The 14766-nt window shown below is 42.1% G+C and overlaps 2 protein-coding genes across 2 annotated transcripts; one reads left to right on the top strand and one right to left on the bottom strand.

Moving 5' to 3' along the window:
- The first annotated feature begins 1451 nt into the window (after nt 1-1451).
- LOC139200914 (retinol dehydrogenase 13-like) lies at nt 1452-5699 on the top strand. The gene is made up of 7 exons (XM_070830093.1): nt 1452-1765; nt 2445-2585; nt 2673-2864; nt 2997-3158; nt 3320-3436; nt 3595-3799; nt 4988-5699. The coding sequence occupies exons 1-7, from the start codon at nt 1693-1695 to the stop codon at nt 5082-5084; spliced, it is 987 nt and encodes a 328-aa protein (XP_070686194.1). The 5' UTR covers nt 1452-1692; the 3' UTR covers nt 5085-5699.
- Nucleotides 5700-6288: 589 nt separating this feature from the next.
- On the bottom strand, nt 6289-7881 carry ankrd34c (ankyrin repeat domain 34C). The gene has a single exon (XM_070831405.1). The coding sequence runs from the start codon at nt 7879-7881 to the stop codon at nt 6289-6291; it is 1593 nt and encodes a 530-aa protein (XP_070687506.1).
- Between the last annotated feature and the right edge of the window lie 6885 nt (nt 7882-14766).

The raw sequence follows: 14766 nt of genomic DNA, 5'->3' as shown, positions 1-14766 counted from the left end.
CATTTCAATTTTATTCAAGTGTATTACTTTTGCAGTAACAGACATGATGATCCGTGTCATCTGCAGGACGGGTACAGGATAGTCACATTCCAAAATGTCTCGGCAGAGGGCCCTCTAATTTTAGCAGGGGAGGGTTACCATACTGGGAGAGAGACGGGGAAGTGTGCACAGCAATCACATGACGGACTTGGCGGTGAGCCAGTAAGAGACAGAGCCAGGTCACCCCTACAGTACTTTTTGGTTTGAGAACAGAGGGCCTGCATTAAAAAAAAAGGGCAGACATGGAAATGCCTGATAAAAATGCAGTTATTTATAAAAATACAAAGTCTTGAGCTGTATGAAAGACAACTTTCCTCAAGTTGTGTTTCTAACATTCTAGAGAAGGTCAGTGAAGGTCAGCTGTTTTGTCCTGCACTCATAATGAGAGTCTGTAATACACAATGATGTGGTTATGGAGGTCAGACAGGGGAGGGCAGTAATTACATAATCTTCAGAATTTTCTACACTAACCTTTGCACTTATGGTATGTAAACAGTGTCCCACCTTCACAGACACTCAGCTGTCCCCCACAGTGTCACTCTCACATGTCACCCTGTAGACCTCAAGGTCAAACGTCTAAATTTAGTCCAGACTCATAACAGGAGGCTGCTCCATTGTGCTTTAAAGTTAAGACAAACTGGATGATTTATTGATCTGACACTCATCAATAAGCACATTGCTCAGCTGCAGCTCTGCTTTTTAGATCTCAGGGTGTAACGCTGTTATTACTGTCATCTCGGCGCTGTCGTTGGATTTCTTCTTTTGTCTGCTCGTACAGTCAGCCGAGGCACTCGTAGGAGTTTAGGATATAATTTGATGCTATATTAAGTCCTCTCCCAGTGCTCTTAGACTCGGCTGGTAACTGTGGATACAGAAAAAAAACATAGTCTGGTGCACCATGTGCTCCACCTACTGGAGTCATTGAGAAGACATCAACAATGTGTGATGAGCCAACAGTGACCTCTGCTGGAGGATTAGGAGGAATTTGATATCAGATTATGGGTTTGTGGACAGTTTTACAGCAATTTTATCATATAAAGAATCTCCACTGCGACCTCAATTTGAACTTTATTGCTGCAAAAACAAATTTTTTCTTCTGGGGAACAAGTAAGACTTCCCTCACCTTATCTCATTTTATCGTATCTTAATGTCTTTTGCTATTTTGTAACTGCTCATAACTTTACTTCTCTTTGTTTTGTAAAGACTGTGAGTCCTATTTCCGTAATTAAAGGTGTTATGTTAAGTTAATTATTATTATTAGTAGTAATAGTAATACTGGTGGTACGTTTATTATTATTACTATTATTACTATTATTACTATTATTATTACTATTATTATTATTATTATTATTATGAAAGCGCTCCAAGACAAAGCAAGCAGACTGTTTCAATATTGTTTCACACCTTTTATTTCTCGCTCTTAAATATCGTTTACCAGGTGATTAATAAGAAGAGCCAATAGGATTCCTCTAGAGGACGACTGGAGGCGGTACTTCCTGGAGGAGGGCTGTGTGTTATGTAGCTGTGCCGAAGTGTGAGCTCAGCTCTAATCGAGGGCATTTCTAGAGTGTGTAAACAGAAATACAGCCGGGACGCTGTAATTGGACTTTAACAGGGAAAGGTTTAATAAATAGTATCAGGATCTGTGGGACAATGCAGACCTTCACAGCGATGAGATCGTTTGTTCTCCAGTATCCTAAAACTATTGCTCTGGTCACAGTGACAGGTAATTGATAATGTGTGATTTGTTATTTGAGCGGACGCTCAGACTCACTTTATGTTTGGAGGAGTGACTGTTGTGTTAAAGTGGGAAAAGACGCAGCTCCAGATCACTCTGAGTGCTCAGCTCACTGAGACACTGCGCTGGTTGTCATTAAAAAGAGGCTTTTAAATAAATGTGTGCTTTCATCATGATCATACAAATGACTTGATGCATTTAGATGTTTGCATTGATTATTGGCTGGATGTCATTTGGCTTTATGTAGGACTGGATGCTCTTTGTTTGACAGACAGGTTTAAGAAAGGGATCTTCAAGTCGAGGAAGTTGGGTGAGAACACGTGCAGTAGAACACAATATGAACCTGTGAGAGCACACAAAACAGAGTTGAAGTAGGAGTAGCCCACAATAGTGTTTCATATTGAAAGAAAGTTCAGAGCCCATGTTGATATTCCTTAAAATAACTTCTTCTAATAAACCCTATTTACAGTGATGGAAAAACAGGAATAAAATATATTTATGTTTGAGAAACTGAAACCAGGTTCAGCTTTAACCATCTTTCATGCAAATGTGATGTTTGATAATGTATATTTTGGCACAAAATAAACTGCAGTGAACAGTCGTCAGCTGGAGAGGTATTATGGTTGGAGGAGATTAATTTACTGTAACTGTGAGGACTGTCTTAAAGGAGCAGGGCTTTTCGGTGTGAAGAAATGGCTGGCAGGTGGAGTGTGTCGCAGCAAAGCTTTGTTGGATGGAAAGACTGTCTTGATCACCGGAGGCAACACTGGGATTGGCAAAGAAACTGCTGTTGACCTGGCTAGAAGGGGTTAGTGACTTATTTGAGTTTTATATTCGAGCTCTCAAGTATCTAATTCAATTTTAAAACGCACAAGATTTCCCTGCTGTGTTACAGGAGCAAGGGTCATTCTGGCCTGCAGAGACATGGACAGAGGTAATAAAGCTGCAGATGACGTGAGGAGGAAGAGTGGAAATGACAATGTTATTGTCAAAAAATTGGACCTGGCATCTCTGCAGTCGGTGCGCCAACTGGCCAAAGACGTCCTAGCGAGTGAAGAGAGGCTGGATGTTCTCATCAATAATGCAGGTAGATGTATAAATCACATCTTACCCCCGATGGTGCGATATATATCATATTCCAACACCTTTGAGACAGTGCAGCTTACTGTAAACAGGTGGGAGGTGTTCAGCAAGTGTCCTCCAACATTCTCACTTTTAGGTATTATGAGATGTCCAAAATGGCAGACTGAAGATGGCTTCGAAATGCAGTTTGGTGTGAACCACCTGGGCCACTTCCTTTTGACAAACTGCCTGTTGGATCTCCTGAAGAAGTCTGCTCCGAGCCGCATCGTCACTGTCTCCAGTTTAGCTCATGAGAGAGGTGCAGTTCTTCTTCTTTTTCCCTTCAACAGGTGTAGATTTCTCTCTCCCTCTCTCTCTCTCTCTCTCTCTCTCTCTCGCTCTCATGAATGCTGCCCTTTCAGTTTAATTTAATATGATATGCTGTGCTGTGAATGAGCATGCACTGCTCTCACTTGACAGGTCAAATACATTTTGATGACATACATTCGGAGAAAGATTACCACCCATGGCGAAGCTATGCTCAAAGTAAACTAGCAAATGTCCTTTTTACAAAGGAGCTGGCTCAGAGGCTGCAAGGTACTGAAACCTTTTTTTTTAATCTCACCTCAGACATGATGCAGTATTTTAAAGAAAAAGCTACTTCTACTGTTTGCTTATTCTTAGATAACCACTTCTATTGTGAGCTCCTGTGAAGAAAGTGAACACATTATGACTTATATCTTGTCCCTTTGCAGGCACTGGAGTAACAACATACAGCCTCCACCCTGGAGTAATCCGGACTGAGCTCGGCCGACACCTCTGGCCCGCACTGCCCCTGTGGAAGAAAGTTGTATACACACCACTCATGTTCCTCATCAAGTCTCCAACAGAAGGGGCTCAGACCACCATCTACTGCGCTGTGGAGGAAAGCCTGCAGAATGAGAGTGGACTCTACTACAGGTCAGTCAGTAGACGGTAGCTGTAGCTTCCCCATATATTGCGATACACTGTTGATACACTGGCACCAATATCGCTATATGTTCTGTTACATTCGTGGCTGCTTTGGAGCTCCAGAGCAAAAAGGGCTGTGGGCCTGTGACCCCCTGCTGTTCCCCCTCTGTGAGCTTTCCACAGTTTGCTCATGCTTGAAAATTTGACTGGTGTCAATAATTATGTTTTTGCCACTTGGGGGCAGCAAGCTGTACACACACCATTGCTGTTGTCATCTGATGATGTTGGTGACAGTGTGTCAGCAAGCAGTTTCCTATTTATCCAGCAGACACGGAGTAACATTAGTATTCATTTTGATTTCATGTTCCTGGTCACCTGGTGAGCGTTAGTCCAATATTCACTCTCCTCTTAACTCTGTTTTGCTCTCCGCTGACTCCACTATGTTTACCAGATAGTCTCTGGCTTTGTCGGTCTACAGTTTGGTGCTGGGCAGGTAGTGTACGATGTGTTAATCTGAGTTTTTTTCCTGAGAGCAGCTGGCAGTCATCAGCAGTTTATGAGTGGAGCTGTGGGCCAGAAAACCAGAACATTTAATAACTAAAAGGCTCTGCAGAGCTGAGGGGGACTGTTTAGTTGGGTTATAACTATCTGTGGGTGTGCACCTACAAACAACCCCTTTCACATTATACATACAGCACAGTGGTCATTTGATATTGATGTTGATATAGAAAGCATTAATCTAGACAACTTTGGAACTAGACTTTAGCACTTAAGTAGGTTAGCTTTGTCCTTTAGTGGTGTATCTTCCCAAACATAATAACATGGCCGTTTGAGTGAAGGCTCAGACTCTCTTATACTGTGTTGTCTATAAATCTAATAAGTGGAGTGTTCTTGATAAGTGAGTAAATAAATACAAATTATTCACTGGTTCTTGTTTTGTGGGAATAAAATGTGCAGGTAGTTGTATATTTTCCTCCTAATAGACAGGAAGCATGTCAATAAGTTGCCTCTCAAGTGCCAATTATCATCATCTTGGATAAAACATTGCAGCATTACTGTATTATAAGTTGCCCTTTGATCCCTATCCGTATTCATCATTGCATCCTGAATGATAATAACTTTATTCATGTGACTAAATCAGCACAGTAGGAATGGATCAAGTCGTGTGCTTAACACTCAGTTCTGCTCTGATTACAGCGACTGCGCCCCGAAAACGGTGGCCCCTCAGGCTCTAGATGATGAAGCTGCCAAGAAGCTGTGGGGTCTGAGCTCCACTATGGTTGGTCTGACATAATCACAGTGACATCGGTGATGATGATGATCATCATCATCACAGTACGAATGGACTGCCAAGTGGCCCGAGGAAGGACTGGTGCTCTCTCTAATGAGCATCTGTGTGGCTACTAACAGCTGAGCTTCTACTTAATGTGACCAGTGAGTAAATAAACAGAAAGCACGAGCTCACAAGTGATAGACATTTATTTAGATTATACAACAAACTACTTGCAAAAATACTATGGATTCAGTTATGTTTTTTTTTCCTAAACAGAAGCAATGCTTCACAGGTAAGTTACATGGAAGCTGTATGATCTTTAGTTTTGATTGCCATTAGCGTGAAATGACATTTTAATTGACACGTTCCACCAATGTCTGTGCTGACTAAGGGTTCGAATGTCATTCAACGTTACATGAATTCATCATATGAGAATAACCTGTGCTTTGAAAGTTGTTGTAACACTGTCAATAGCAACATTTTCATTTTTTTCCCCCTGGGCAATAAAGTGCTGTTATACATAGCCCATTGTTTTACCTGCTTCTTAAGGCATTTTTTTCATTCACTCACATCACGTGTATTCATTTTGTTCCATGTGAGACCAACAATATTGGAATAAAACACATTTTGGTTACATCACCATGAATTAAAAATGCTCCTAATACATTAAATGTATCTGTCCACTCTTCTTTTTATAGGTTTCTTTTTCTTGAAGGCACTTTGTACAAATTTGCTACAAACAGTCAAACTCCATCTTACTCAAAGCTACATCTCAGACAAGTGCATCACGTTTTTCTTTTCCAAAGAAAGTCCATTAATGGTGCTAATTACATATGCACAAAGTGCACCCAAGTGGCCTGCTGGCTACAAATGGACCCTGTATTTTTCCTACACATTACATGATCATGTAAGAGAGCTAGTTCAGAGGAATAGTACCATGTCTTGGCATTTACATTCAAAACTGTAAAACATACACAGCAGATCAGATGTAAAGTCAAAAGATAATCATCCTTAAGGTTGGGTGTGACACAGGGAGGAAATCATCTATATCTATATTGCTCAGTTTCAATATATTTATATATCTTTTTTTAAAACAAATTATACATTATTCAACATCTAGATGGCTGCGAGTCTACACAGCTGAGCCTATGGATGTACTTCCTGACTATTTATGGTGTTAACATTTCAACTCCTACAATATGTGCTGCATAAACACCATCACTAACTAATGAGCCAGCTCTTCAAAATCAGAGAGCTGTTTCATCTGCTCCACTTGCATAGAGTGCCTTCTCACAAGTTTCTTCTTGGACTTGAGGCCGCCTCTCTTTGGTGTGTTTGGTGCTACTGGAGCTAAAGATCTAAAACCTGTGGCCAGAGGTGAGGAGGGCTTGCTACTAGCCCCGATATCAGGAATGGGAGGGTTCGGGTTGACGTTGAGCGGGGGCAGGTGGCCAGGCCTGGTGTGGGAGATGTGGTCCAGCAGCAGCGTGCCCGAGCCTCTCCTCTCCAGGAGGCCGGGTGCACGCCTGTGTGCTGTGCTGGGAGAGGATGGGCTGGCATTGCTGTCTAAAGATTCTCTGGAGCTGGTCAGCAGCGCTAGTGGAGAAGTGTTTAGTTTCCTTCGCTCTACTGGGACTTTAGGAGAGTCTAACATGGCAGAGTCTGAGTAGAGCTGCGAGTCTGAGTCATAGTGATCGTTCCCCAGACGTCTCCTATGCATTGTGTCTCTCAGACCTGCGAGCCCACTGCTGCAGCTGCTACTGCTGTCCTGCTCCGTGGGCACAGTACTGCGCCGTGCCAGCGGCTGGTGCTGGCTCAGAGATCTCTCATATGACGCTTTGGATGTTGGAGGAACTGATATTGAGGTTGTCATTTTGCAGGGTTGTTCACCCACCGGTGGGAATAAGCTGTCCTTCCCGTCCACGCTGTTCTGCCGAGATAAAGCTGACCTTTTACTCAGAGAGAGTCCGTTTACCCCTGCAACAACATCCTCGTCAGAGCTGGCTTTCTTACTCTCCTCATGGGCGGCGGCTGCAGCCAAGACTGAGGGAGCAATCAGCCCCCAAGGCTCTGACTGCAGCCTCTTCAGCTGAGGCAAACGTGCACGTTTGGGGTTCGCAGTCCGGCGTGTTGGTGATGTGGGTCCGTTGGAGAGCTTTGCAGCTGAAGTAGAGGTTTTTAGCTTCGTCTGGAAACTGAAGACTGTATTTTGTTGCTCATGCTCAGGTGTGGGAGATGCAGTAACATCAATGTCAGATGGAGAAGTGCAGTATGCAGGCGAGGACCTTTCATCCAGCTCTGGTGACGGCGGGACATTTAGATACTGTTTAGTAGTCTTGGTGCCAGACGGGGACTTGTCTGTGGTGATTATGATGACCTCCTTGCCTTTAGCTTTGCATGCATCCAAAAGTAGTTTTAGTGTCTCCTTATCATCTGCGTTGATGGCGTAGACCAGCGCGGAGGCACCGCTCCTGTCCTCCAGGCTGGGATCAGCGCCGTTGCTCAGCAGGTGATCCACCACCTCGTGTCCGGCCTTGTGGATGCAGGCGTGCATTAGGGCTGTCCTACCTGCCTTGTCCTGTATGTTGGGGTCTGCCTGGTTGTCCAGCAAATATTTCACCAGCTTTGATTTGCTCACACTCTGCTGGTCAATGTGTAAGGACATGCAGGCCACCATGAGTGGGGTCTCTCCACGTTCATTGCTCTCATTGATATATGCACCTCCTTCCAACAGGAGTCTGGTGAGCCTCAAGCGTCTGAGCCAAACCGCCTTCAGGAGTGAGTTTCCATCTGTGCGCAGCTCCAGTATATCTGCCATCTCCCAGCCAATCACAGATCTTCTCAGTGTTGAACTTACAGCTCACAGCCCTTTGAACAAATCATTGAAGTATTTTAGTTTTGCAAAATCTTTATAATTTTAGACTCATGTTGTCTGCTCCTCTAATGTTTTGCTAAATCGTCACCACCAGCAGGTGGCAGTCTGTCACAACTTAAAAGATGTATATATAACTTACTATCGCAGATTTTTTTATATAGGAAATATATTCTGTATATAATAATTCAGATGAAGGTAAACTGTAAAAAATATAGTTTTCCAAAGTGGCAACTGATCATGGCCATGCTCGAAAAATGTATGCAGCATGGCGTCAGTACCTGTTAGATTCACAAACAAATACTGATGGATGATCAGAATAATAAAATCAAAGTTTATCTCGTTATCTCTGCCAAGACAGCAGCTTGTTTGTGTTTTCTTCCACTGTATTCATGGAAGAGACGAACCGACGAACAGAAGCATCCACCGACCTGTAAGTGCGCAAAAACACCAGCCGTGTTTTTATTTTTCTGTGGAACAAAAATATATCTGAGGGACTGTGCGTCAACGTGATTTTTAAATGATATCTGAAGCTGAAATAGCGATAATACAAACATCTGTTAAGACAGGCGACATTAAATAATGGCACGCTGTCAGATGTGCGAGTCGCTGTCCATGGTTCTCATTTTGGATAACTTGGCGACAGAGACGCGCTCCGTTACAAACAACTGGTCGTCTAATTCTTCGTTAAACCCCGCGTTTTAAATGTTATTTATAATATAAATATTCATTTACATTATGTATAACATCATCAGTGCATCTGATGTTGTGTATAATGTGATGGGGTTAGTCTAATTCAGCAGCCTCCTCAAAGATGAAGAAAGCACCGACGCAAGATAACGACATAAAGTTGAATTAATGACCCCTCGATTTCACAAATTCTGTAGTTTAATAATGTCGCAGAACTACTTAATTTCTGCAGGTTCACTTACCTGGTCAGAGGAGAGGTTTTCCATGCTCAAAGTACCCAGCGCTTTGTCACGTAAAAGGGAAGAAATCGAGGAAAATGAATGATTATACCAGAAAGTTAGTTGCAGTTCTTCGCAATATCCCTATTTTCAACCATTGACGCGTCCTAGTTTAGGTTACAGGGTGCCGTACCTCTCTGGCACCATAGCACATGAGCTGTGTGGCTTTTGTTATGGAGGCGCACTACATCAGTCCAATGGGGAGTATTCCTTTCACTGCGCACTCAAGGATCACAACCTGGAGATGCTGCGGGTTATAAATAACTTTCTTTCTTGCCTGCTGAATGAAACGTGTATACTCTTGACGTCAGAGTCGACCAAAATAAATTGCGTCTGATGAAAACCTCTGTCCTGATCTTTATGCCTACAGGACGCAACAAAAACAAAACGAGCGTTTCCTCTCAAAGACATGCAAATGATCTGCGTGTGTACTTTATTATGATTATTTCAAAAGGACAATTTGTAGGCCTTAATAAAAGCCATGGACGCTGTTGGGCCGAAACACGATGGAAATGAGGGAATGTCAATTATGCAGCTTTTTAAAAACGTGTGAATCCATGTCTCAGATAGTAAGTCTGTGCTATAAATAAGATTTAATCGTTCTGCGGTGTGAAGCATAAGGGCCAGTTGTCAGAATAAGGACGGTCTACCTATCTGCTGTGTAATAAAGGGCACAGCCAAGACCGTTCAGCAATAAAACATGAAAAGGAATTTATTCTGGGTCACCATCTCACAGTGATTGGAATGTCAATATGCTGCATCTATGGGATTCTTTACATATTAAAAACCGGAAATCCTATTTTATAAGCAAGGACTATTTCCACAAAATAATCCATAATATGTGCTTATTTATGCAAATCTCCAAACAACTGTGTCTGTGATTGGCTTGTTTCACTGCTAGATAAATGAACAGAAAGACTATATATATATATACACACACACACACACACACACACACACACACACATATATATATAAATATATATATACACACACACACATACAATTAAAGAGGCCAAAACTTGTAGCAGCCATCACAGCTATACAGCCTAATAGGGACATTTCTATTTTTAGGTTGCTATGAGACAGCACAGAAGCAGTTTCTAATGAGAACAGTGATGTTCTCAGCCCTGCAAGGAACAGGTAAATCAGACACATTCCACCAAGGACCGCAAGGCTTTTGTGGCATTTACTCAAATACTTTGTTGATGTTGGTAGGGGTTTGTTTCACTTGCACAAGTAAGCTGCTGCCACCACCACCACGTTCAATCATTAGTCCTCTGACCCCTGCTCTTTTCCTCTGAGACTGGGACTAATCACTTTATGACCCATCCAAACACTTGACGTCTCAGGACTCCAGTCGTCAATGCTGGCAGTGGTTTCTCACCTGTGATTGTCTTCTCAGCCCCCGGGAACATGTTGTTTACGAGCCGCATGGAGAAGGGGGTTTTTGTAAAACAGCACATAATGTAGTCACCAAGTCAAAAGAATGGGTCCCTCCAATTCAAGAGACATTGTAATAGAAATGTTTGTTCATATATTCAGTCTCGATTAGGTCACATTTCTTTATTTGAACAAGGTACACGAATAAAGATGTGTATAAAATATTATCTTGATATAATGTAGAGTGCAGCTTTCATTGTAAGTATGGAACAACCCAAAGGGAGCTGCGACATATGCCCCCAGAATTAATAGGTTTTATTCTAAGAACTGGTTATGGCATAGAAAACCTAAAGTGCAAATGTAGAATTTCATATTTTGTGCACTTGTTTGGATATGATCATGGACAGCCCTGCTGTCCACAGGGACATGGGTCTAGAACAAGGCTAAAGCTCACTGGTTTAGACAAATTCATTAGCACAGGGATCCACAGGAACGTCAGCAGCCCTCATACAGCATGATCTCTGCCCCAACGATGCTGTCATCACCGGTATATTAAAGGGAAAATAAATAATTAAAGTGAAGAGAATAAGTGCTGTCACCCCTGGGAGCAGTTTCCATTTTCAGATATCTTACATCGCAGCTGCTGCTCTTCCTCCCCTTCTTTCTAAATATAACCTTTTCTTCTGTCTGAATTGTGAGATTTTTACTCAACAGACAACAGTAGCTCTGAGACTATAGACAGATCCTGATAAATTACATGTAAAAGTAACAGTTGCAAATTTAAAATGTGATCAACATGTAATCATTAACAGAAAACATGATGCGTGGCCTTAATCCCCATCCTGTGTTAATGTATCAAGAAACAAGACAGGATATGAAGGAATATAAGAAACCTGGTGCCAGACCCTGAACCAACTGCCATGTCTATTCTTAAAATCTTATGTTGATTAAATGTCTGGCTTCACTGACTTATCGGAGAGTGGAGGGACTTTCAACCATGATCTCAGCAAACCTCTGATTTGTATTTTTAGACTTTTACTGCTGCAATCCCATGATGCATTCATATATCTGACTCTCAAAGTCTCTTGATAGCTTTGGGTATGAATCTATTGCACATTTCTCTGTTTCAGGATAACCAGGGCTACTTGAGAATGAAAAACAAAACTGATGTGAATAATTGTTTTTATTTGTTTTAGGGTTGATTACATATGATTACAAGCTATTTAAGACTGCCTAGAAATTTCTGTCCCAGAGAGCATTTTATTTGTATTCTGAGGGTGTCAGATAAGATAGCTCAATACTGAACAGTAACCTTATCAGTGAAATCTGTGAAGTTTGGGTGGAACTATCAGCTTACAACAGCCTTATCATAAATAAATTACCAGGCAAAAATTGATTAAAAATACAGCAGCAAGCATTTACTCAAAGTAACTTTAACTTTTATTCATGCCAAACAATGTCACAAACCTTTCTGCCTTCAAAGTGGTTAAGTGTGGATAATTTACCAAAGTCTCATAGCAAAGAAAGTGTCTGTGAAGACGAATGACAGCACAACCAGACTTTGATGAGCACACATTGCTTGGACTGCCACAACAGCCGCCTACCTTAGCTTGGCATTAAAACTGGAAACAGTGGAAAACAGCACTGCTCTGTCCAAGGTTAACAAAATCTTCCAATCAGCACCTCCCAGCACATCTTTTCATTTGCTTTACATGAGGTTATGTGTCAAATCGTTTCTTGGTTGGCACCAATGACTTCCTGGAGTCTCCGCTGGCTGCCTGGTAACTGCTCCGAGCCAAAAAAATGTCCCACACATAATGCTTGTAAAGCATTATTGTGTCGTTTTCATTTCCAACATTTTTGTGGCTGTTTCCTCTGTTTCAAGTCTTTGTGCTGTGCTAAGTTAGCTAGCTGCTGGCGGTAGATTCACATTTTGTGTACACACATAGGAGTGGAATCAATCTTCTCACCTAACGCCATGCAAGAAAGCAAATAAGTGTATTTCCCAAAATGTCATACTTTTCCATTAAAGGATTGCGTTTTCTATGATGTAGACTGTTTAAAATTGGAAACTGAGTGTGTTGGAATTTGAAGAGAGCCCAGACACATCTCCAGTGCCCTGTAGAGCTGATCTGAGTCTTCATAAGAAATCTGCTGCTGTCACACATAGAATGATGTTTGAATACAAAAAGATCCACACAAGCTGTTTTTATACAATTAACTCATAAGGGAGCTCTTCTTTTTTTTTATCTTGCCCATCTTTTTCAACTTGACATCTCCATTTGCATTTCAACACAGAAGTTGAATTTTCCACAGCGTACATCCTCTGTTGTCGTGGTGCTGTTTGTGTTTCTTCCTCTGTGCTCGTTGTCTCTTTAAAGACTGAGTTTGACATTCTCATGGCATTTTGTGTCTCTGCGATTGTATCAAGCGAATGTGTGGGCTGCGACAGCAATGAACTGGCACGAACCCTGCTGCAGCTTTGCACTGGACGGCTCCATGCCTCCCTCCTACTTCGGCAGATTTAGGATGCCTCCAGTGCAGCTTAAAAACCTGCCACCCCTCACATATGCTGCGAGTGATTTTTTTTTTTTCCCTCATCCACTCATGATTATGTCCCGTGAAGTATAACACATTTTCAGACACTTTGATCTTTTCATATTGAGAAGTGCTACTTTCTCATACTTGAAATCTTGAAATGGTTCCACTCCTCCTCTGCCTCCTTCTCCATCATCGCTCCTTCTGTTCTTTCACATCTCGCAGTGCAAACCAACACCTGCCCTTCTGGCGAACAGTAATTGAGTAGAGCATTATTCAAGAGCATTATTCAGGCAACAATTTTGCTGGGTGATCATTGTGTATGTTGGCTGTATCCAAGGAGATTGGTGCATATCTAATAAGGAGTTTGTTACTCATTTTGCAGAGCGGGCACTTTGATGTCCTCCGTGTTGAATTTTCGGTTTTAGCTCAACATCCTCTTAATGAAGCGGACGGCTTGAAGCCTCAGAATTGGTTGCTTATCAACTCTACACCCCACTTATTAGGAGTTGTTGTGGAGCCTTTAATTAGATATTGGAATAGGAGGCCCTTTAATGGCCTGTCAGTAATCAAGTGGTCAAGAGTTATCCAGAGATGACAGTATTGTTAACATCATTAAGCATTTTAGCATCAATATCCAACACAGAACACTCATGCATCCTTGCTTCCTTCTTCATGTTTCATGACAGTGTTTCCTCCTGCCCTCTAGATCGACAACTGTTTCGACAATTTATCTTGTGTAGTTTCAGGCAGAGTTTGAGATTCTGTACAGCCACCTCACTAACTACAGAAGTAATTAGTGGCAAAATTGATGTTTCTGTAGGATCTGTCACACCTCTGTTCGCACCACCAAATCAAAAGCTTACCAGTGTGCCTGCCCCCCATCGAGTGGGGAGTTGAAACCCTCCCAGCCATCAAAAAGTTAACAAATCAAACACTACACAGACAGAAATACACAGCAATCAATATACATCCAGGGATATCTGTCTGTGTATTGAGATTACCTGAACACCTTTACATTTAAAGATTTTGTTCATCTAAACCTTTTATGGAGTGCACAGACAGAGCTCTATCTGTATTAATTAGAGATTTCTGAAATGAGGCGGAAAATGTTGATGTGGCTGTAAATAAGTTTCAGCGCGAACAGTGTTTTGCGCTCTGAACTCATCACAGGCTTCCTCAGAGCTGTAGCTGTCAGAAGTTTGGGTCTGTCAGAGTATGTGGGTACATCAATGTGGATGAGTGGATGTTCTGACAGTGAGTTAGAGAACTTCACTCTGCTCGCGGTTCACACCCCTGAGACTGTGACGTCTTTGACACCATGAGGCACTCTGACCAAAATACACCTCCTCTGCAGCACAAGGTGGGGAGCGAGCTTTTTCTGTGTCTGTTGTTGTTGGTGACGTCAAATCATTCCTGCCCATCCTTGAGGATGTCAGGGCTCATCTGCAGAATCCAACATGACAAGACCAAACTGGATCAGCCTGGCCTCAGCAAAATGAGTCCTCTCTAGGTGACAGAACTAACAATAGATCCGAAGATTCAAAAACATGGCAGCAAGGCAGGGTACCTGTCATCTATTAATTTAAGACTCAATCATGCTCCAGTGGGTACATCCATTATTAATCACTGAGCAGCTGAATCAACCTATAGTAAACTGAATGTTGCATCTCTTTTATATATCTTCTATAATACATTTTAGTCAGCCATTCGAATATCATAATCCTGCTCCATCAACAAAAGGCTGGCGAATGGAGCTTTTGTTCAGAGAGCTGATTGTTCTTCAGGTTCGAGTAAGAAAAACACGGCAAGTGGAAGACGGCACAATAGTGTTGCAGCTGAGTCTGATCAGCTGTGTTAAAAGGTGGGAAGAGCTGGCAGGTACCAGAGGACAAACACAAGTCAGTAATTATTGCTGGGTGCTAAAAGAAAGGAGCTGTGA

Source organism: Pempheris klunzingeri, chromosome 5 (assembly GCF_042242105.1).
Source record: "Pempheris klunzingeri isolate RE-2024b chromosome 5, fPemKlu1.hap1, whole genome shotgun sequence".
Taxonomy (NCBI): domain Eukaryota; kingdom Metazoa; phylum Chordata; class Actinopteri; order Acropomatiformes; family Pempheridae; genus Pempheris; species Pempheris klunzingeri.
This window is presented reverse-complemented; position numbering and strand designations above follow the sequence as displayed.